General features: G+C 41.1%; 3 protein-coding genes across 4 annotated transcripts in view; 2 read left to right on the plus strand and 1 right to left on the minus strand.

The window, feature by feature from the left end:
• The window catches only part of LOC113004403, a 45,914-nt gene extending 29,877 nt beyond the window's left edge, over window positions 1–16,037 (minus strand). Inside the window, exon 1 of one of the 2 annotated variants that reach the window (XM_039456309.1) lies at window positions 15,912–16,035. The gene's annotated coding sequence lies outside the window, so the exon portion shown is untranslated. Of the gene's footprint in view, window positions 1–15,911 lie in introns of both variants that reach the window. The other variant, XM_039456307.1, reaches the window with a different exon arrangement.
• LOC113006107 (ABC transporter G family member 23) lies at window positions 10,924–19,367 on the plus strand. Its single transcript, XM_039456027.1, has 11 exons — window positions 10,924–11,143; window positions 12,148–12,392; window positions 15,899–16,076; window positions 16,150–16,243; window positions 16,400–16,597; window positions 16,686–16,904; window positions 17,443–17,679; window positions 18,020–18,161; window positions 18,355–18,529; window positions 18,701–18,789; window positions 18,881–19,367. The coding sequence occupies exons 1-11, from the start codon at window positions 11,043–11,045 to the stop codon at window positions 19,135–19,137; spliced, it is 1,935 nt and encodes a 644-aa protein (XP_039311961.1). The 5' UTR covers window positions 10,924–11,042; the 3' UTR covers window positions 19,138–19,367.
• On the plus strand, window positions 12,422–15,429 carry LOC105204257 (piggyBac transposable element-derived protein 4-like). Its single transcript, XM_011173315.3, has 2 exons — window positions 12,422–13,111; window positions 13,212–15,429. Exon 2 carries the CDS (start codon window positions 13,223–13,225, stop codon window positions 14,951–14,953), a length of 1,731 nt encoding a protein of 576 aa, XP_011171617.3. The 5' UTR covers window positions 12,422–13,111; window positions 13,212–13,222; the 3' UTR covers window positions 14,954–15,429.
• Window positions 19,368–23,989: the final 4,622 nt, after the last annotated feature.

The raw sequence follows: 23,989 nt of genomic DNA on the forward strand, positions 1-23,989 counted from the left end.
GACACCGCGACAGAGAAATCTGTCGCACGACCGTTAAAGTCATAAAATCGTGAACTGACATTTCCCTGACATTTCTCAGTGCCGGATGGTCGCGGCGGAGAAGTCCGCTCGCACGGCACTTGAACTTGAGTTTTCTCATTTTAAGAAATCTGAGTGGTGGTTGCATCAGCAGCAACCCCCACTAAGAGCACCGACTTGCCGCGCTTTTTCAGAGCTTTGTCTCAAAATCATATAAATAGGGATGCAGCCCGCGACTCCGGGCAGTTCGAACTCGAGAGTAGAGATCAGGGCTAGTGTAGCCAGGACGGTTCCGTGTCGCAATTGTAGCGACCGAGTTCCCCTGAGCTACTAGTTCGCGCTAATCCAAACGAATCACTCCAATTCCAATCTCAATTCTAATTCGAATTCAAACTCTAACTCAAATCCTAAATCGAGACACATCCAAATTCCAATTCTAATTCTAATTCTAAGTCTAACTCTAAATCCATCGTTATTTTTACTGTAAGCTTAAATTCAATGTAATCGTAGTGCTTTATATCGTAGTAATAAAAGCGTAGTTTATTCACAAATGCTTTTTTGCTTAAATTACCACGCTTAACCTCCCCCGCTTCCATGCATGCAACACCGCGACGCGAGTGTAGTGCCTAAACAGAAGTATCACGATCGAGGCCCGAGGACGACCGGACAGCCGAGAAGGACGAAGACGATCATCACCTGACCAGAGCGGCTACCAAGGCAACAGTTTCAACAGCAACCGCCATACTAAAGCTAAGTCGCAACGTCCAACAAAGCATGTCACATAACGCGTATCCAGGCCCCTGGAACGATTCTGACGCCACCATACTCGCGCTCTCGCGGCACCCCTTCTGAAGTTATAAAACTCCCCTCACTAGGCCATCGGTCGCGGAAAATCGGGCCCGTCCGCTGGTAAATCCGGCCACGCGATCCGCTCCTGGGCTGTGGAGTCCCCGAAGCTTAGGCTTCGAAACAGCCAGTTTCGCCGAAACGCGCGTATTCCGCTCAACGGCGACCGCGCTCGGTCGGGACGTAACATAATTCTGGTGACAGCGGTGGGATCGATCGCTCCGATAATGGAAACCCGGAACTCCGCGAAGACCATGGCCAAAACGGCCCTTACCGAAGAAGAATTAGGTGCAGTACGGTTAGCACAAGATAAACATGAAAAACGATTAAGAGACGAAGCCGCCGCGATAGACCGCGAGAGAATGCAACTGGAAAAGGAACGTAGAGCACTCGAACGCAATAAAGAAGCAGATTCGACTCTTGCATCCGACGTAAGAAATATGTTCGCGGCGCTAAAGAATGAGATAATGCGCGAGATTAATTCACTCAGGCACGAGGTCGAAAATAGACGTCCGGAAGCGCACAGTCCGAGCTTACCTCCAGGACAGCCATTTTTTGATTCCAACGATCGGCACTCCTCATTTAACGAACCCGCATCCGACGCGCATGCAACGCACATGCCCAAGATATCTCTTCGCGAAGCGACCGAGGGTGTAACACATTTTGACGGTTACAACGTCCCTCTTTCACAATTCGCGCGCGCATGCCGACGTGCCCGCGATATTGTGCCGTCAAATTACGAAAAATCACTAACGAGATTGTTAATAAACAAACTTCGTGGTCGTGCATATTCCGCGGTAGAAGACGAACCCTGCGATACAGTAACTCAGTTAATCGATCTTTTAAACGGAGCGTTCGGGTCCGCTAATACTATAGCCCAGTATCGCGGAGAACTCAGTACGGTTTATCTTAAAGCCAACGAACACATCTTAGATTATATTAGTCGCGTAAAAGAGCTTAGGGCAGCCATCCTCGATTCGGAGCGTCGAGCTCACGGTATACTGAGTCCTCAGGTCATTGCAGAAATCGACGAGCTAACAGCTAGATCTTTCTGCGCGGGGCTACCATTACGATTCCGTTTGCAACTCGAACCCGAAAAACAGCTCCGTCCTTTCGAAGCATTTGCCGCTGTTAAAACAATTGCAAAACGAGATGAATTAGAAATGCAAAGATATGAGAGTTCACGTAGGCTGGAGCGCGGTACAGAAAGGCGTCCCACCCTCGACCTAGCACCGTACGTCCGTATAGTCGCGATTATCCGCCGGGCAAGCAACCGAGCAGCCCGCCACGAGACAACTGGCGACCGGAAAGCGCCCGGTACTACGATCCGCGCCGTAACGAGACATACGATTTTCGCCGCCGCGATACCCATGACTCAAGTCGTAACGACAGTTATCGATATAATAGAGGGGCTCGAGCAGCCGGCGACAATAACGCCTCTAGAAATTACAACAGTTCGCCCGGAAAATGGTGTCGATATTGTAAATACTCCGGGCACGAAATCGAAGAATGCCGAAAACGAGAGTATAATAACTCTCAGGCGAGGCAGGGAAACGAGAACAGCCCCTCGAGGCGGGCGGACGCTCCTCGAGACGGGCCTCCCCACCCTCGCTCGCGTCCAGTCAATCCTATCGAAGCGACAGCGGTCGAAACGCCCGAGTCGCAGTCCTAAATTCCTCAGACTTTTCTCATGCCCCCACCATCGCTGTGAAAGCGGTCGGCCTACTACAAGAGACAAATTTCATGGTCGACACCGGGGCCGCACCAAATCTCGTAAAAGAAAGAAGCATTCATCCCGAGACACCCGTGTGTCGGAGTGACACGTTACGCCTTAGCGGCATAACCGACGGGCAGGTAGAAACACTCGGGTCCACTTACATAAATTTCATGGGTTACCCCGTGTACATTCACGTAGTTCCAAATAATTTCCCGATCGTACAGGAAGGTATCCTAGGATCGGATTTCCTCCGTGACTTCGCGAGTATAGATTTTGTTAAACGAGTCGTCCAATGGCGAGGAACCGAGATTCCTTTCGCTCATCGTGAAACGGTTGTTATACCGAGCCGATCTAGAGCTACCTTTTATCTTAGGATAAAGAACCCAGAGGTAGCCGTCGGATACGTACCGCGACTTAGTGTCTGTGAGGGCGTATATCTCGGTGACGCCGTCGTTACAAATAGAGACGGGAAAGCTTACATCCAAGTAGTGAATTCGAGCGATACAGATCGCGAATTAATTGTGCCTACAATCGAATTACAAGAACTTGATCTCTCAAAGTCCCCCCGTTAGCGGCGCGGGAAATGTCATAAGTCAAGTCGATTCTAGTTCTCGAAATCCCCCCGTTAGCGGCGCGGGAAAAGTTCTAGAATCGTTCGTTTCTAGTTCTCAAAACTCCATTAGTGACACGAAAAACATTCTAAATCAAATCAATTCTAGTTCTCGAAATCCCCCCGTTAGCGGCGCGGGAAGTATTCTAAATCCAATCAAAGTAAAAGATAATCCTGCCCCAGGGCATCGTGTAGCTTCTATATCAACGGTAGACGCCTCCGACGGCGACCGTATTGAAAAAATTAAAAAATTACTTCGACTCGAGCATCTAAATCATGAAGAATCGGAACACGTGAATGAAATTATAGAGAAGCATAGCGACCTATTCCAACTCCCGGAAGACAAGCTCGGTTGTACGAGCGTAACATCTCATAAAATCACCACCTCCGACGAAATTCCAATCCATACGAAGCAATATCGCTTTCCCCCCATCCATAAGGAGGAGATAAACACACAAGTTCAAACCCTCCTAGAGAACGGAGTTATTTCCCCCTCCGATTCGCCTTACAACTCTCCTTTGTGGGTTGTGCCGAAAAAGGCCGACTCTCAAGGAAATAAAAGATGGCGCATGGTAATAGACTACCGCGCTCTAAACGAAAAAACGGTCGGTGACGCATACCCCCTGCCGAACATCACGGAAATTTTAGACCAGTTAGGCAGCGCGAAATACCTCAGCGTATTCGATTTAGTGTCAGGTTTTCATCAAATACCAATGTATGAAGCAGACGCGCAGAAGACGGCTTTCTCCACGCCTTACGGGCACTATCAGTTTAATCGCATGCCGTTCGGGCTGAAAAACGCCCCTGCGACGTTTCAACGCCTCATGGATCAGGTGTTATCGGGCCTACAAGGCACGGAGTTATTTGTATACCTCGACGATATAGTTTTATATGCCAGCTCATTGCGTGAGCATATTATTAAGTTTAGCAAGTTAGCCGACAGACTCAGGAAAGCAAATCTGAAACTCCAACCAGACAAGTGCGAGTTTCTGAAAAAGGAAGTCGTATACTTAGGTCATGTAATAAGCGCGGACGGAGTAAAACCTGACCCACAAAAGGTCCAGGCCGTAGAGAAATTTCCCCGCCCTACAAGCGCTAAAAACATCAAACAATTCTTAGGGCTCGCGGGATATTATCGCCGGTTCATACCGGATTTTTCAAAGACCGCAAAGCCGTTGACAACCCTATTAAAGAAAGATAAAGCATTTGTTTGGTCAGGAGCGCAGGAGGAGGCCTTCACGCAATTACGTCAAGCATTATGTTCGAAACCGATACTACAGTATCCGGATTTCACGCAACCTTTTGTTGTGACAACCGACGCTTCGGGTTACGCTATTGGCGGCGTGCTGAGTCAAGGCACTATAGGGAAAGATTTACCGATCGCGTACACATCACGTCTATTGAACACCGAAAGTAATTATTCTACAATAGAAAAAGAACTTTTGGCTATCGTTTATTGTGTCAATTACTTTAGACCATATCTCTATGGGCGAAAGTTTACCCTTGTCACCGACCATAAACCTCTCGTTTGGTTACATTCAGTAAAGGATCCCACATCACGACTCGTTCGATGGCGTTTAAAATTAGCCGAGTATGATTACGAAGTTGTATACAAAGCTGGAAAAGCAAATGCAAACGCAGACGCTCTATCTAGAAACCCTGTTTCCCACGGAATCTTCCCCTTATCCCGAGATAAACGAAACACAACACCGCTTCGTCGGTCCGAACGCATTAAAAACCGACAGCCGGCTGCAATAAAACCGTCACAAAACTTAAACACTGACCTGACGCACCCACTTGAGCCAAATGCGACCGAGAAATCGCGCCCTCAAAAAGTCGTAAAATTTGATCTTCCCTCAGACATAGAATCACTATCCGACAGCGAAAGTGACTCCGAATCAGACGAACCCCTCTCAGACCCTGCAAACGAACTGCCACTTCCAAACGAAGCTCAAATAATTGACGTACGCGACAATCTACAGACTCGTAACGATAATATCGTGATCTTTACAACGCTAAATGGCGAACCGTGCGATATCGGAGCGCGCATCCTACGGGAATCAAATCAATTACCGCGGATAGAAGGAACTATGGTGGGCCGCGCAAAGGTCATTAATTTAGGGAAGAAAAATTTAATCGCACTCATAATTGAAGAACGCGTCTCTGCCACTTTACAGTTAGAGACATTAAAAGAAGTGATAGGCTCACTTCGTGATGTAGTCAACGAGCTCCAGCTCAAGACAGTATCACTGGCTAGAGGTCCAGTTATCGACATCACCCGGAATACAGTTCGCACCCTCCTGGCGCGAGAATTTAGAGACTCTCCGGTCAAAATCATAATTTGTTCTAACGAGATAAAGATTCCTTCGGAACAAGACCGCGCGGACATCATCAAAGAAAATCATTGCTCCGCGATAGGTGGCCATAAAGGAGTCACTAAAACTCTAAATAGAATTAAATACAAATACCATTGGTCTAAAATAAAAGAGGATGTACAAAACTTTATTCGCAACTGTCGCGATTGTCAATTAAAGAAATTAGTACGTTTAAAAACCAGACAACCAATGACTCTAACAGACACTCCCAACAGCGCGTTCGAGAAAATATCTATGGATATTATGGGTCCTCTATCCATGACCGAAGATGGGTACAGTTATATCCTCACCATTCAAGACCTTTTGTCCAAATATTCCCTCGCTATTCCATTAAGGCGTACTACCGCCTCAGACATAGCCGAAGGGTTTGTAAATGAATTTATTTGTACGTTTGGCGCTCCTAAAGCGGTTTTCACTGATCAAGGTAGAAACTTTGTAAGCAGCCTCATGAAAAATATGGCACGAAAATTTAAAATCAAACAATGCAGAACCACTGCATATAGGCCGCAATCGAACGGCTCTGTGGAAAGATCCCACCATGTTTTGTGTGAATATTTGAAACAATTTGTCGAAAAGGATAATTGGAATGAGTATTTCAGGCTAGCGTGTTTTTCTTATAATACCACCGTGCACGAGGGTACCTGGTACACGCCACATGAGCTCGTTTTCGGGAAAGTCGCCGAAACTCCGTCAAGCGACCCTCCACTAGACATGGAAAAAATTGAAACTTATTCCCAATACCTAAGCGATCTATTCAATAAAATTCGCGACGTTCAGAATATAGCAAGCGAAAATTTAATTAATTCTAAATTAAAATCCAAACGCTACTATGACCGAAAAATGCGACCGCAAAACTTTAATATAGGTGACTTCGTGTACATGCTGAGGGAACCCTTGAAAAATAAGCTATCTAGCCAATATACGGGACCTTATAAAATAATTGAAGTATTAGAAAACAAAAACGTTAAGTTAGAAATAAAAAGAGATAAAACGCGTACGGTTCACACCGATAAACTTAAGTTAGCCGTAGGAAACATCCCCACTCCTCCTTAGGTATAGCGACGCCACGCCAGATGTTCCCGCCGGACCCGATCCTCGGACCCGACTCAGGCAAAGGATCGTCGGCAGTAAAGAAACGACCAGCGTACACAAAGACGCAGCATGGATCCACATCTCATCCTTATTCTTTCGACATTACCGTTAATTGCAAACGGACTCATCGGATACGATTGCAGCGGGGAAGGACTCAACATCACAACCCTTTCATTACTGGACATCGGAGCATGTGAGGTGGATGATCTCGAACCTGTTAACACGGAAGTGTACATGCAGTTACTCCAGTTGTCCGACTTCGATCGAATCTCTGTGACTCAGTGCCTAGTCAAAATAGATCGAACGGTGTACCATTGCGGGATGCATTCCCATGTATCCGTCATTAAAGATGGACGCAAGGAATACCTACGAGAATTAGGAGCCGACGGATGCCGCCGCCTTCACGAGACAGGCTCTTTAACTCTCGGCTCAGCTGTCATTGACCGGCTGCAACCAAACACCACACACTGGCGCAGTGTCATGCTGGCTGGACGAGCTGGTACGGATGCAACTTGCGAGGGCGCACCATATTCCGATGGCTATGGAGAATGGGAGCGGGTAATCGTCCAAGCATCTGTGAAAATCGTCCTCCGTACTTTCGAAGCGTCCGTTAAGAAATCCTCGAAGGAGATCATATTACCCTCTGGCACGCGATGTTCTACAGCCAGCCGGATGTGCAAGGACACCGACGGATCGGAGACGTACTGGAGCATTGCCGCCACAGACAGCTGCCGATTCGATCATTATGACGTCATCTATGAAGGTTTGGCAAATAGGCTCTCCCCGAAGCCGAATCAAACGTCACCAATAATTTACACCGTCACCACACGTGAGACGACCTTCGCACTAACCAAGCTGGAAGGAAGGGAAATCAATGTATGCGGTTATAAATTGTACCCAACGGAACATCCCAGGCTGTTGATCTTGGAAACACAAAAGGGCCGCACTTTCAAAACCCGATCGAAAATAGCGTTAAACGATCTGGACATATTTGCCTACGTAAATTCAAAGTTCCTTTACGTAGAGAAGCATATGAAGACACAACTCACACAATTATACCGCGACATCATGGAGCAGAAATGTGCATTAGAAACACAAGTCGTTCGGAACGCACTCTCATTGGCTAGCATTGCACCGGACGAAATGGCCTTTCGCATTATGAAGACTCCAGGCTATACGGCAATCACCAGTGGGGAAGTCATTCATCTAATCAAGTGCGTCCCCGTCGAATGCAAAATAAGGCACACGGAAAACTGTTTCAACGAACTTCCGGTTACTTACCGAAATACCTCTTATTTCGTGATACCCCGTTCCCGAATTCTAACAAGGAAGGGAACACAGCGGGATTGCAACAACCTTATTCCAAGTATGTATAAGATACAGGATACATGGTATCGCATAGACAATAGGCCGACCGAAATACTGGCACCACCCATCATTCAACCATTGACAAAGCCAAAGTGGAAATATATCAGCCCGGACTACCTAGCTACGAGCGGTATATACACACCAGAAGACCTCGACCGCTTAAAGGATCACATTATGTTTCCTGTCGAACGACCGTACACTCTGAATATCATCGCACGAGGCGCAATGGGCCAGTCTATTGAACACGGGAGCATTTCAATGATGGGATTGCTCGACGAACAAGCCCTGAACCACATTGCAGAGAATACAGGCAAACGGATATGGAGTGGATTCATAACTTTTGGTTCAGCAAGTGCAGGAGTGCTTGCTATCTTCGTTATCGCCCGCCTAGCAAAACTAGTAATTGATACAATGATACACGGATATGCCTTGCATTCTGTCTACGGATGGAGTATACATCTGTTAGGCGCAATTTGGAGCTCGGTCACCAACCTCCTATTACATCTTGGCAACCCGAGATCAAAGCCTCCGACGCAGGAATATATCTTTGTCAACGCAAAGTCAGCAGCTGCACTTCAAGGAACCAACCTCCCTGGATCGACTAATTCTCCTACTGCACCAGCCCCTGAGACACGCCAAAATCAAGAGAACAAAGACGTCAACAACGAGACATCATATGGCGAATTGCATAAATACCTCAACAGAGTAAAAAATTCTCCTTGAAAGAAAGTTGTATTAATCATCCCAAAATTGTTTGTAATTAAGTTAATTTCTATCTCTAAATCCTTTCTAACATTTTGATCCTAAGAATGAGCGTCCCTCAGCATAATAAATTTTCTTTAATTGTTATTCGAACACTTAGCGTTAGTTCTAGTAATTTGTAAGAAAAATGTTGAACTATCACTCAACATTTTTCTTTCCCCAAGAGGGGGGGTGTCACGTCCGCGACGTTGCGAGTATAAATTTCTTTCGACACCGGTATAAAACAGACGGGCAAGCCGGCATTCGCTAACAAATCTAACTGTCAGGTCGCATCCTGTTCTTAACATTTTCCAGCGCCGGATAGTCGCGGCAGAATGATCTGCACGCACGGCCAGTAAGTCGTAAAAATCATAGACTAATGTCTATTTAACATTTCCCAGCGCCGGATAGTCGCGGCAGAGCGATCTGCAGGCACGGCCAGTAAGTCGTAAAATCATATTTAACATTTTCCAGTGACGGAAGGTTGCTAGAGGAAAACTGCGCCTACGACACTCGAAAAGTAATAAAATCTCAATCCAACATTTTCCAGCGCCGGATGGTCGCGGCGGAGAAGTCCGCTCGCACGGCACGTGAAAGACACCGCGACAGAGAAATCTGTTGCGCGACCGTTAAAGTCATAAAATCGTGAACTGACATTTCCTTGACATTTCTCAGTGCCGGATGGTCGCGGCGGAGAAGTCCGCTCGCACGGCACTTGAACTTGAGTTTTCTCATTTAAGAAATCTAAGTGGTGGTTGCATCAGCAGCAACCCCCACTAAGGGTACCGACTTGCCGCGCTTTTTTCAGAGCTTTGTCTCAAAAATCGTATAAATAGAGATGCAGCCCGCGACGCAGGGCAGTTCGAACTCGACAGTAGAGATCAGGGCTAGTGTAGCCAGGACGGTTCCGTGTCGCAATTGTAGCGACCGAGTTCCCCCTGAGCTACTAGTTCGCGTTAATCCAAGCGAGTCACTCTAATTCTAATCTTAATTCTAATTTGAAAATCCACTCTAATTCAAACTCTAACTCAAATCCTAAATCAAGATACATTCTAATTCCAATTCTAATTCTAATTCTAAACCTAATCCTAAATCCACCGTTATTTCAAATTTTACTGTAAGTTTAATTTTAATGTAATCGTAGTTTAAATTGTGCTTTTGTAACTCACTTCTTTTACCCTTTATATCGTAGTAATAAAAGGGTAGTTTATACACAAATGCTTTTCGCTTAATTTCCACTCTTAACCTCCCCCGCTTCCATGCATCCCCGCTTCCATGCATGCAACACCGCGACGTGAGTGTAGTGCATAAACAGAAGTATCACGATCGAGGCCCGAGGACAACCGGACAGCCGGGAAGGACGAGGACGATCATCACCTGACCAGAGCGGCTACCAAGGCATAGGCAACAGTTTCAACAGCAACCGCCATACTAAAGCTAAGTCGCAACGTCCAACAAAGCATGTCACATAACGGGTATTTTTCAACTCAAGCCCCATATTTCAATTGGCTTAACTCCGCGTTGTGTAGCCTGGCCACCTTCCACCAGCACCAAATTAATCACACCATCATTTGCGACAGGTGCCAAAATAACCTCCCTCTTCGCGACCGCATATTTTACAACTCAGTCACGCGTCATTATTTAATTGTCGGCGGGGACGAAGAAGCCATACGCTGCTCGTCCTGCAATCGTTTAATCTCATTTCCGGAGACCGCGATGGACTGCATCGAGTGCTACGAAGCACTGAACGACCTCGTGCGTCATTTGTACGACTCGGAAAACAAGCCATACCTTAACACCGAGCCTACTATAATAGAGATCGAAGAGACGTACACATGTTTATGCCCTGAAGAGTAATAAGTAAACGGTAAATTAGAAGCTCCCCTCACTAGGCCATCGGTCGCGGAAAATCGGGCCCGTCCGCCGGTAAATCCGGCCACGCGATCCGCTCCTGGGCTGTGGAACCCCCGAAGCTTAGGCTTCGAAACAGCCAGTTTCGCCGAAACGCGCGTATTCCGCTCAACGGCGACCGCGCTCGGTCGGAACGTAACACATGTAATAATAATGTAATAATAAGCGCTTAGACGTCCAATAACCTTGATCAAATTTCGTGGAATCTTTCGACGAAGTTATGATACTGCACATGAGCTATCGAGTTCTTCTGGTTACAAATTAACATTAAAAATAAATAGAATGTTAGTAAATCCTTATCTTATAAGTTTTTGTTTTATTTACAGTTTAGTCACTGATTGAACACTCATCACCATTTCGCAAAATGATGCAGAAAGAGGCAGTGGTCGTAAGGAAAGCCATAAAGCATTATGGGAAAAAGCAAGTGCTCAACGGTCTGAATATGACAATTTCTAGGGGTACCATGTAAGAAATTTACATATATGTATACATATAATAAATCATTATCGTATGGTAATTCATTATTCAATAATTTATTATTAAATAATAATTTATTAATTAGACATATGTACAGGGTCCCAAAAGTAATGTCCCAAAAGTAATGAGTCTCATTTTTTTGCCACGCGACTGTACAGCGCATACCTGCGCGACCGGTTGGAAGTGATGGGGTACTGGGGGAAAGTGGGGGAACTGGTTCAGTTGCGTTCGATCTCTCGGAGCGGTGGTACATCATTTTTAGTGAACCTCCGCGCAGAGCCTTGTCGTGGTTAGGATGGAGAGAACTTTGAAGCAACGCTATGCGATAAAATTTTGCGTCAAACTCCAAAAGACGGCGAAGGAAACGTTTGATTTGCTCACTCAGGCCTTCAAGGATGATTGCTTGTCGTACTCGCAGGTCAAAAAGTGGCACAAGTCATTCAAGGAAAGCCGGTAAGAAGTGGCCGATGAGGCCCGTTCTGGGCGTCCATCAACGAACGACTTGTGCCACTTTTTGACCTGCGAGTACGACAATCAATCATCCTTGAAGGCCTGAGTGAGCATATCAAACGTTTCCTTCGCCGTCTTTTGAAGTTTGACGTAAAATTTTATCGCATGGCGTTACTCCAAAGTTCTCTCCATCCTAACGACGAGGCTCTGCGCTGAGGTTTATTAAAAATGACATCTCACCGCTCCGAGAGCTCGTACGCAACTGAACTGGACGTCGCTGGTAAGCTTAGAGTCCCCCGCCTCTCACCACTTCTAACCGGTCGCGCAGGTGTGCGCTGTACAGTCGCGTGACAAAAAAATGAGGCTCATTATTTTTGGGACAAACCCTGTATATGAAGAAGAAGAGGGTATTATAGCTATTGTGGACACAACTACCCCAATTATCTCTATTATTAGGGTCTGTAGTCGAATTCTAACAAATTGTTCACGGAAATACTCAATTTAAAGATGAGGAATGTAAGCGAAATCTTTCCTTTATCCAGATACGGACTATTGGGGGCCAGCGGACGTGGAAAAACCACTATGTTGTCCTGCATCGTCGGAATTCGATATTTCGACAGCGGAGAGTTATGGGTTTTGGGAGGAACTCCGGGCAACAAGGACTCTGGCATCCCCGGGCCTCGAGTGGGTTACATGCCGCAAGATATCGGTTTGGTTAAAGAGTTCTCTGTGAGCAATGCCTTCTATTACTTTGGCAGGATCAATGGGCTCGATGATAAGGAAATCGGTACAGTACAGATTAGATGAATAGGGAAAGACCATTAGAGCCAGTTTCACAACCTTCGGTTAATTTAATCGGCTGATTTTTCTATAGAAATTGATCAATTGGATTTGTCGTTAAGTAGAATTGACCATAAATAACCAATCACTGTTGATACTTAACCGGTCAGTTCAGTTAATCGGTGTGAAACAGACCCTAAGTAGTTGTTCTCGCGTGTACACTGAGAAGTTTCAAATTGATCGCGTATTGTGTCGCATAAGAATCGACACGCGAATGAGAAGGCCGGTGCCACTTGGGGGGGAGGGGGGGAGGAGAGAGAGAATGCGAAGTACGCAGATTGGAGCGAGACATGTGTTTTAAAAAGCGATAGCACCATTAGAGTGTAAGCAAAAAAGAGATAAAATGCAAGAGCAACAAAAATCGAGCAAACAAGCTAAGCAGTTGATCGTCAAATTGGGTATGAACAAAAGTAAGAAAAGCTTGGTCGAGTGATTGAATTGTGCATAGATTTGGATGAGTAACCAAATCATCTTTAACCCGGCGTCATTGTTGCCGGGTATCTAATACCCGACGCATTTTAAAACGGTCATAACTTTAAAACAAAATGCGCGCGTAAATTGTCCGTTACAGTAGCTGCGGTCGTTGACCTCTTTTCGCGTATTCACTTGTGTATTTAGTGTTGCTGCGGCGACGACGGAGTTTACACGTGTATAAAGAGCGCGCGGGTAAGTTATGCCCGGCCACAATGGCTACGTAACATTTATATAGACAGTTTGTTTGTTGTTTTTTATTGTTTATTGATAAATTGCATATCGTTTTTCACAGTTTTATGAACCATGTCTTATGAAAAGGAACAAAGTCGAATCCTAGCCTTGTTTGAAGAAGCTAGCGCTAGTGACAATGAACAGTGCAGCTCAGACGACGAGGGTGAAATCGACCATCTTTCAGAGCGAAGTCAAGGCAGTGATACGGAACAAGAATGCAGTGATGATGAGCAAGAAGCAATTGTTTCAACAAGTAATCAGCAGTTTTATATTGGTAAAGACAATTGCACCAAATGGTCTTCGCAACCACCTCGGACCAACGTTCGCACAAGGTCAGAAAACATAATATTACAAAAACCTGGGGTAAAGCTTATTGCGCAAAATGATAAGACTGAAATAGAGTGTTGGAGACGCTTTATAACTAATAATATGCTGGAACAAATACTTTGTCATACTAATGCTAAGATAAAACAGAGACAATTGTCTAACAATAAACAATCGCTTCAGTATTTATTGAAAGAGACAACTATAGACGAACTATTAGCTTTGTTTGGCTTGTTATACTTAGCCGGACTAAATCGTTCTAATCGCCAAAACTTGAGTGACTTGTGGAGAACCGATGGTACTGGTGTGGAAATTTTTAGTACTACTATGTCTTTGCAGCGTTTTTACTCTTTACAAAGCTGTTTGCGTTTTGATGATGCAACAACACGCCAAGAGCGGAAGCGACTGGACAATCTGGCTCCAATTAGATCTATTTTTGACGAGTTTGTCTCAAACTGTAAAAATACTTATACTCCCAATGAGTATCTTACAATCGACGAAAAGCTGGAAGCATTTCGCGGCAGGTATTCATTTCGTCAATATATCCCGAATAAACCTGCGAAATATGGCATTAAAATTTATGCTTTGGTTGATGCAAAAAACTTTTATACTGTCAACCTTGAAATTTATCCCGGTAAGCAGCCTGATGGGCCATTTTTGCAAAGCAATAAAGCTTTCGATGTTGTAGACAGATTAGTGCAGCCTATCTCTAAAAGTAATAGAAATATTACATTTGACAACTGGTTCACAAACGTTCCACAGATAACACATTTGCAACAAAATCATAAACTAACATCTACAGGTACATTACGTAAAAACAAAAAAGAAATCCCACCAAACTTTATAACCACGCAAAGAAAAGAAGTATACAGCACTCAGTTTGCATTCCAAAAAGATATGACGCTTATTTCCTACGTGCCTAAACGGTCTAAAGTGGTGCTGGTATTGTCTTCCCTTCATCATGACCAAAACATTGATCCTGCTAGTGGTGAAAAAAGGAAACCAGAGATAATCACATTCTATAATTCTACGAAAGCTGGCGTCGATGTAGTTGATGAGCTCTGTCCTACCTATGATGTATCTCGAAACTCAAAACGCTGGCCAATGACAGTATTTTATGCGGTCATGAATGTAGCTGCAATAAATAGTGTGATTATTTTTCGTGAAAATAATAACTCGAAAACAAACCGACGTGATTTCCTTAGAAAACTCGGTCTATCAATGCTTGAAGGTCATCTTCGCGTGAGAAAAAATATGGAGAACTTACCGAGAGGCTTACGTAAACGTATTCACGAACAAGTTGGTGAAGTTATGACCTACCCTCCGAATAAAAGTTCAAAAACATACACGAGATGCAAAGACTGTCCTTCTGCCAAAGACAAAAAAACTAGGCATAACTGCAATAAGTGTAACAAGCCTATTTGTATGCAACACATTATTCCATTATGCCAAAGTTGCGTTGATCTCGATATCGAATAAGTCGGTATGTTAGTAATAAATAAGCTTTGTTATATATAGTTCCTGATTTCATGTTTATGTACTAAAGAAAATTTTATGTACTGCTTCTAAATGTTAATTATTTTTTGTTTTTGAATATATTTTTAAGTTACGTTCTAAAAAAATGATCTCAGAATAAGAAGATCTAATTTGATGATAATTTGTTCATTTTATGATAAATAAATGTTTAATTTTTATAAATAATGTTTATAATTACCTATTTCCCTAATATAGAAAACTGATATTGTCATAAGCTTGATTCAGTGTACAATAATGCACATGGGTACAACTTACCCGGCCACAACGGCTAAGTTCTCTTTAGTAGCCACAATGACGCCGGGTTAATATCATAGCATTTAAGTCTGATTTTTAAATGTTTGTTTCATCAATTTACAAGGTAACGTTTGTCACTCGGCGAGTGATCTCTGTTATTCTCTGAATATTTATTAATGTGAACAAATGAGACGTCTTATCGAACTGACAAATATTTTGGAGGAATCGCATTCGCCGACTTTCTCTTCTCCGTAAACGAAATAAAAATAAATGCTTGTAAGATTAACGAGATTTTGGTTTGAAACTTGCTCGTTTTGAAGGTTCTCTTACTGAACGCGTGAAATTGACGAAATGAAACTATTACTCGAATTAGCGAATACTGAACAAAATTTAATAACAATAACAGAATTGAATTAAAGAGTACATTTTAGAATTTTTGGTTACGATTTCGCGATTGACATAAGGTTAAATGGACTGAAGTGGTTATTACTTATCGTGGTAAGATAAGTAATAACAATTTTAGTCTTGAACACAATTTTACAAAATATTTTTAAAAAAATGTATTTCAAACGGTTCCAGTTTATGTTTTGAATTATTCGTTAGCAATATTTCATGAAGTTTCAACTCTCAATAACTTTTTCATTTTATTTTAAGAGGCAAAACTCACCTTTTTCTCAAAATTACTTCAATTACCCCCGTTGAATCACCTGGTGAAAAACATGAGTGGTGGTGAGCAAAGACGGGTCTCTTTTGCCAGCGCGTTTATACATAATCCTGAACTTCTAATTCTGGATGAACCCACTGTGGGTTTAGATCCAAATTTAAGGGAGGAGTGAGTTTTCTTTTTAAACGCTATAAACAGAAAGAGTGATTGAAAAATATATGAATATACTTTTTTTTCACAGTATTTGGACTTACCTGAAGAAGCTCACGCAGGAAAAAGATGTCACTGTGTTAATAACTACACATTATATCCATGAAACTACAAAGGCTAATAAAGTGAGTCTCGGTTTTACTAATTTACTTAAATTAATCCTGAAAATATCCGTATAAAGAGATTGCAAGAAAACATCCCGAACGTTAAAAAATAACTTTTTATATTAATGGCGAAAATTTGGTCGTGTAAATTAATTGTGTAACTTCAATGATCCGCAGATAGGTTTAATGAGACATGGTAAATTGCTGGCGGAATCGGCACCGCGTGATTTGCTGACGCAATTTCAATGCGAGTCTTTAGAGAACGTTTTCTTGAAATTGTGCAAAGAACAGAACACAGCGAATGAAAGGTATCGGAGATTATCGGAGGTCACCAGTAACAACGTGTTGTATCAAGATAGATACAGGCCAACAGAAGTATGAAAATAATATATGCTGTAATCATTTTTTTCTAAATTATGTAAACTTGTATTATTTTATAACAAAAATGAATCAAATTGTTAAGGGAATTTCGGAGTGCAAACTAAATTCAAAACGTTATGTTTCGCGATTAAAGAGGTTCAAAGCATTACTATCCAAAAATGGCATTCAATTTTGCGTGATTACCCATAAGTATTTATTAGTCATTAATTTCTATACAGCAGAAACATTTTCACAAAATCTCAATTGTTTCAATATTTCGAATTATGCCATACTTTCCATTTTATTCCTTAATGAATCATATGTATGAAATATCATATTTTAAAAAATTCACATTTACACATTAATCGCTACACATTTCATAGTAATGATACATAATATTGATTTAAAGCTGCGAATTGTGTACTACAAATTAGATATAAGGCAACAACGAGTATACAATTCTTGAATCTACATGATTTTACACATCACTCTTTAAAGACGTTCTCTGAATAACACTCGTTGTAAAGAATATTACCAAGTGCCTCGGTGGTCGAACTAACTAAAACACCCTTCCCGAATAATTGGGGGGCATTCAGGTTCAAACTCCAAGGCAAAGATGATTTTTTTCACACAAAGAAATGTTCACTTCCTTTGGTGTGGGAGGATTTTATAAATGCAAGTTAGCAGTATTATTTAAATTGATTTTCATTTTAATTATATTTCATTTTCAAGAGTTGTGTTTGAAACCAAAAGTAACGGCGCGCAGTTTGAAATAAATAGGAACATTTGAAATATTTCATCCCAAAGATCTTGCTATGACCATCTTGGTTTATTTTCTATTTAACTTATTGTAAATAATGTATTCTTCCAGAGGCTTAATCCTCGCAATTTGGATTTCTATATTTCAAACCATCATATATGTTATGGTATTTGGTGAGGACCCTAAAGGCATCAATATTGGGATTGTCAACAAAGAAGCTGGCAACTGCGAATTTAACAGCAATTTTAGCAAAGCTTGGAATGACGGAAAGACTTGCCATTTTGTTAACCTCAGCTGCAGATTTGTACATAGTTTTGATGATTCCATAGCGAAAAAGGTTACTTAAAGATTAATGTAATCGGCATGTATATAATTAAAACAAATTTTTATTTTCTTAGTGTTTCTTTCACGAATTTATCCCTATATAAAACTGAGACAATTGATTTTAATATAAATCAACACTAGAGTGTACAATACATATTTTTCTGTGCTGAACCAGTACTACTATTCTGTACTAATATACATAATAGGCTAGTACAATAACATTAACTTTTTAATGTTTTTCTGGTACAAGACCTGTACTAAAATGTGAATCTCATTTTTTGGTACAGAATCGCTATCTCGCCAGTATTCAATACTGATTCAATGTATTATATTCCTACTTGGGTTGCTTTCAGGAATATGTTGACTTTTCTAAAGCAAAACTTGATATGAAGAATAGAAAACTCTACGGTGCAATATATTTTAATCAAAACTTTTCCGAAAGTCTGCAAAAGCGATTGGAAGAGGGTTTTTTTGCGAGCGATTCCGTCCTTTATGGTAGTCAAATTCAAGTTTCCCTCGATATGAGTGATACGTTATTTATACATATATGTAGAACATTTATCCGTAACAAATTTGTGTATGTGTGTGTGTGTGTGTGTGTGTGCGTGCGTGCGCGCGCGGGCGCATGTAGGAAAAAATCAATTGTATTTAAATTATATTTTTAAATTTTAAATATTTTTTGTTACAGATGGTGTAATTGGGCCTATTATACAAAAAAAGTTACTCGACCATTTTACGAAGTTTTTTGAAGACGTTATGAGAGATTGTGGATATTCGACAAAATTGGCAAATCTGCCCATTATAGTTTTTATTATTATTATTATTTTGTATTATAATTTATATATCTATAGTGTAGAATTAAAATAAGAATCTAAAATTCTAATCATTTTTAGTTTGAAGATCCTGTATATGGTAGGAATGACACCAATTATAAAGATTTCACGATACCGTCATTTATATTATCGTAAGCAAAAATCAGGCCAAAATAATAACTAAAATTAATTACTCTTCTTAAATTACATTCACTTTTGCAGATTTTCCTTCTTTCTGGCTATCGCAGTATCTAGCAATTTGATAAACTCAGATCGATTGGAAGGTATATGGGATCGAAGCATAGCCCAAGGTAATTTAGTTTCTAATCTAAAATTAGTTTTTTAATTACTTTTTATCTATTTATTTTTTATTGTCATAATGCAAATGTAAATATGTATTAGGTGTTAGGACAGAAGAAATTCTACTATCTCACATTCTTATCCAGAGTTTCATCGTAGTTATTCACACCATTCTATTAATGCTCATATTTTTTGGATGGCGTGTAGATTGTAAGGGATCAATATTCGTCGTAATCCTCCTTGCATTTCTCAACGGTTTTTGCGGATTGATGTGCGGTGAGTACCTTATCACAGAACATTACAACAACATTGCAGCAATGTTGCAAATTGCAAATTGCAATATTGCAGAGATATTGTAGAAACATTCCATACAGCATAGAATGTTCAAACAACATTACTGAGATATGTTAAATGTTAAAGTGGAAATGGTTTTCGATATTGAATCTGTGTTGATTTTTCTCCATTGATTGTTAATATTGTGAATCAACATCTCACAAGGAAACACAGGGAAGTGTCCGCTTCAGATTAAAACGAGTTTTTAATATATTGTAGTACAGATAAAAATAAGGGACACGTATTTTTTTATACGTGCCCATACGCACTTTAAGGGGGTGAAACACCCCTTTGAAGAAAATCGGTTTTTTTCTTTTGAAGCGTATGCCGTCGAAACTATAAGAGATAGAAAAAAATGTTTCAAATGAAAGTTGAATGGCTCAAAGAGTAATTCATAACAGAAGAAAAAAAAATTTTTTAAACATTTTTTTTAATACTTTCCCCCACTACTTACCTATTTTTTTTCAAAATTTTTATTTTTTTTATAAGCAAAATAAAGCTTATTTTATTACGAATTCAACGGTATATGATAAAGTTACGATACAACATTCCCATTTTCCAAAAATAATTAAAACCTATCTATACGCACGGTACGCGCACCCGTCCGCGCGTTCGTGCGCTACGGAAGTGACTCCCTCCGATTTCGACGTGCCTTTAATATGTTGTACAGATTAAAATAAGGGACACGTATTTTTTACACGTGTTCTAATACACTTTTAAAGTTGAAAAACCCCTTTGAAGAAAATCGGGTTTTTTTTCTTTCGAAGCGTGTAGCGTCGAAACTATAAGAGATAAAGAAAAATGTTTTCAATGAAAGTTGAATGCATGTTTTTCTCGCATAAGATGACAAAAACATTTCGATGACAGTCTGTGTCTAACATAAAAACGCAGACATTGAGAAAAACATTTACTACAAAATAAAACGACACTACACTAAAGAATAACAACAATTACGGTGTTGTAAGACATTAATTTCTTGTTTAGAAAATAATATGTAATTAATATAAGTTAAACATTTATTTACTGGTCTACATGATTCGACTAGAATATTTGTTCTCTTCAACATTTTATAAATAAGGAGACTTGGATTACAAAAAATTATTACTCACACATTCCATATCTTCACTATCTAACGCCAGCTCATCAACTAACAACAAGAGAACTAACATAAAACTAATTAAAAAATTAGTTAGAAATTTCATCTTTTATACTGCATTTATACAATTCAATTAAAGTGTTTATTAAATTTCATTAGTGTAGAAATATGCATAACCATGCTACTGGTGCGTGCACTTTGGGTCATTTCTTATCTTGAAATAGAATGTTTACGTCTCGGCAGTATTGATATGTATAGATTCAAGAGTTACGTATGTAAGGAAAAGTTGCACTGATCCAAAGTGCACGCGCCAGTAGCGTGGTTATGCATATTTCTACACTAATCGAATTTAATAAACACATTAATTGAATTGTATAAATGCAGTGTAAAAGATGAAATTTCTAACTAATTTTTTAATTAGTTTTATGTTACTTCTCTTGTTGTTAGTTGATGAGCGTTAGATAGTGAAGGTATGGAATGTGTGAGTAATAATTTTTTGTAATCCAAGTCTCCTTATTTATAAAATGTTGAAGAGAACAAATATTCTAGTCAAATCATGTAGACTAGTAAATAAATGTTTAACTTATATTAATTACATATTATTTTTTCAACAAGAAATTAATGTCTTACAACACCGTAATTGTTGTTATTCTTTAGTGTAGTTGTTATTCTGTAGTGTCGTTTTATTTTGTAGTAAATGTTTTTCTCAATGTCTGCGTTTTCATGTTAGACACAGACTGTCCTCGAAATGTTTTTGTCATCTTATGCGAGAAAAATATGCATTCCACTTTCATTGAGAACATTTTTCTTTATCTCTTATAGTTTCGACGATACACACTTCGAAAGAAAAAACCCGATTTTCTTCAAAGGGGTGTTTCACCCTTAGAAGTGTATTAGGACACGTGTAAAAAATACGTGTCCCTTATTTTAATCTGTACAACATATTAAAGGCACGTCGAAATCAGAGGGAGTCACTTCCGTAGCGCACGAACGCGCGGACGGGTGCGCGTACCGTGCGTATAGAGAGGTTTTTAATTATTTTTGGAAAATGGGAATGTTGTATCGTAACTTTATCATATACCGTTAAATTCGTAATAAAATAAGCTTTATTTTGCTTATAAAAAAATAAAAATCTTGAATAAAATAGGTAAATGGTGGGGGAAAATATTTAAAAAAATTATTTTTTTATTTTTTTCCGCTGTTATAAATTACTCTTCGAGCCATTCAACTTTCATTTGAAACATTTTTTTCTATCTCTTATAGTTTCGACGGCATACGCTTCGAAAAAAAAAACCGATTTTCTTCAAAGGGGTGTTTCACCCCTTAGAAGTGTATTAGGACACGTGTAAAAAATACGTGTCCCTTATTTTTATCTGTACTACAACATATTAAAAACTCGTTTTAATCTGAGGCGGATATATACAGTCCCAATAATCTTACAAGGAAACACTTCCCTGTGTTTCCTTGTAAGATTATAGGGACTGTATATATTTTTTCAGGAAGGTGTTTTAATTTGTAACAAAAATCTAAGAAAATGTTCACAAACATACGTTAAACAAGAAATAAATCGATTGTACGTATTTACGTGTTGCAGATTGTACTGGATACAATCGAACGAACACCAACCCCCTTCACCCACTCTCTTAATCTCGTCGGCACTTACATACAGAATTGCCCCTGATAATCCTCCCTCCTTGCTTCCCAGTCCTTCATACACGCCAATTCCAAACAGCCCCACTTCCCCAGCGAATTCTACCGCTAGCGTGGAATTCTTGAATGAAGTTATTTTTCTTTGTTCTCCTTCCTCCTCCCCCATTCCCAGTAGAGTAATACTAGAAGAAATCCCATACAAACCTCCCCCTCCTCGATTTTACTTTACTCTCAGTTCTCAACGGACCTTGGAGTCACTAATTCCATCGTACCCTGTTGCTCCATCTCCTCTCCCCAAAGGCACGAATGTCCTCGGCCCTCACGATTGTGTCTTTAAAGAGCTTTGCTCCGTTCTTCGAAGTTTTCTCCCTGAGGCCACGATTCCAGTTTCTCTTTCCTCCACCTATTCTAATTTTCACCTTGTCCCGAAGAACGCCATTTTTTCCCCCAAGCTTCGCAGTCATCGATGAGATACCAAAATATCAAACTTTTCTTGATATGTTGCTTTCTATCCCCTGTTAACATACACACGCATACAACCTTTTTTCTTCCTTGTTTCTTTTATAACGCACGAGAGAAAGAGAGAGAAAAATCACTCATCCATCCATACCTCTACACTCATTCTTTGGACCTCCGTTTCCGCCGCTTTCTTCCACACGTTCCTCTCTTCCTTCCACACTCTCATTCATACCCAGCCACCCTCCTCCCTCTCGCATATCCTCCAGTTTTTTCATCCAAACTTCTCCCTCCCCCCTCTCGCCTAAAATCTCTCCTACAATCTCCTGCCATCCCTTTTCCGTCCCCCAATCTGTGCATTCCTCCCATATATCCCCCACGTTTCCTCTCCCCATCAACATATCCTACACTTTCTTTTCTCTTTCTCTTCCCAGTATCTACCTCCTCTCATACCATCTCCTAACTTAAACCTCGCAATCCTTTTCCATCTTTCCTCTTTCCAATCCCTCTTCAAGTACTCCGGCACTCCCTTTCCCTTCACTCTGTTATATCATCTGTTGAACTTCAAGTTCCTAATTTTTTCCCACCTTTTTTCTTCCTGCCGCCTCCTCTCTCTTGCTACCACCTCTTCCCCCCTTAAACCTCCCTCTTCTCTCAACTTTTCTATCTCCTTAATATTCCAGCTCTTTTCTTCATAGAAACTTCTTCTTTCTTCCTCCCATTTTCCCATCACCTTTCCCTCCTTCGCTCTACCTCTTATCTCCTCCCAAAACAACCTTGCCAACTCCCCCCCACTCCTCCTTCTCATTGTTTCTTATCATAACTCCATGACCTCATTCCTGCCCTTCCCCTTAATTTTTCTCTCTGCATCTCCTCCCTTACCATGTACCCCGGTGTGTACCTTCCCACCCCTTTTACCCATTTCAAATACCTGTCCTGTATCATCTCTACCTTTTCCCTTTCTTTCCACCCCCAAATTTCTGCCACATAGCTAACCACCGTCCATACCAACCTATCAAATAACCACATCCTTCTAGCCCAGTTCTTTCCGAATTTCCTCTTTCCTATTCCCCATACTTCTCTCATCACTACCGCTCCTTTTTTGACTCTCTCCTCTATATGTTCTTTCTGTCCCCCATTTGTCATCATCATGTAGCCCAGATATTTATACCTTTTCACTTCCTCTATTTCATTTTCTTTCCATTTCCATATTATCTTTTTCTGTCTCCCACCCCCTCTTCTACACCTCATCATTTTGTCTTCTCCACATTTACTTCTAATCTTTTCTGTTCTACGTATCCTTCTCATGTTTTTATTAACCCTTTCATCCCTGCTTCATCCTCTGCCACCACCGCCACATCATCCGCATACGCCAGGGAATAAATTCTTCTTCCCTTTACTTTTACACGCTCCCATCCCCCCTTCTCCAATTCCTCATCCAAATCCGCTAGCAGTTGTGTGAACATGCATGGGCTCAACGGACATCCCTGTCTTACTCCTCTATTTGTCCAAAAGTTGTCCCCTTCCCTTTCCCCCACCCTTACTCTCCTTATTGTCTCTTCCAAAACTTCCTCACACCTCACCACCAGACTCTCTCTCACTCCCTTCCTCCTCATTGTCTGTACCAGTATCTCCCTATCCATCGAGTCAAACGCTGCTTTCATATCCACAAACAT

The sequence above is a fragment of the Solenopsis invicta genome, chromosome 12, assembly GCF_016802725.1.
Source record: "Solenopsis invicta isolate M01_SB chromosome 12, UNIL_Sinv_3.0, whole genome shotgun sequence".
Classification (NCBI taxonomy): Eukaryota; Metazoa; Arthropoda; class Insecta; order Hymenoptera; family Formicidae; genus Solenopsis; species Solenopsis invicta.

Coding starts and splice junctions, on each gene's coding strand:
- LOC113006107 (XM_039456027.1), top strand. CDS start 11,043: ATGATGCAGAAAGAGGCAGTGGTCGTAAGGAAAGCCATAAAGCATTAT. Junction 12,393..15,898: donor GCTCGATGATAAGGAAATCG/GTACAGTACAGA, acceptor TTTTATTTTAAG/AGGCAAAACTCACCTTTTTC. Junction 16,244..16,399: donor AAACTACAAAGGCTAATAAA/GTGAGTCTCGGT, acceptor AATGATCCGCAG/ATAGGTTTAATGAGACATGG.
- LOC105204257 (XM_011173315.3), top strand. CDS start 13,223: ATGTCTTATGAAAAGGAACAAAGTCGAATCCTAGCCTTGTTTGAAGAA.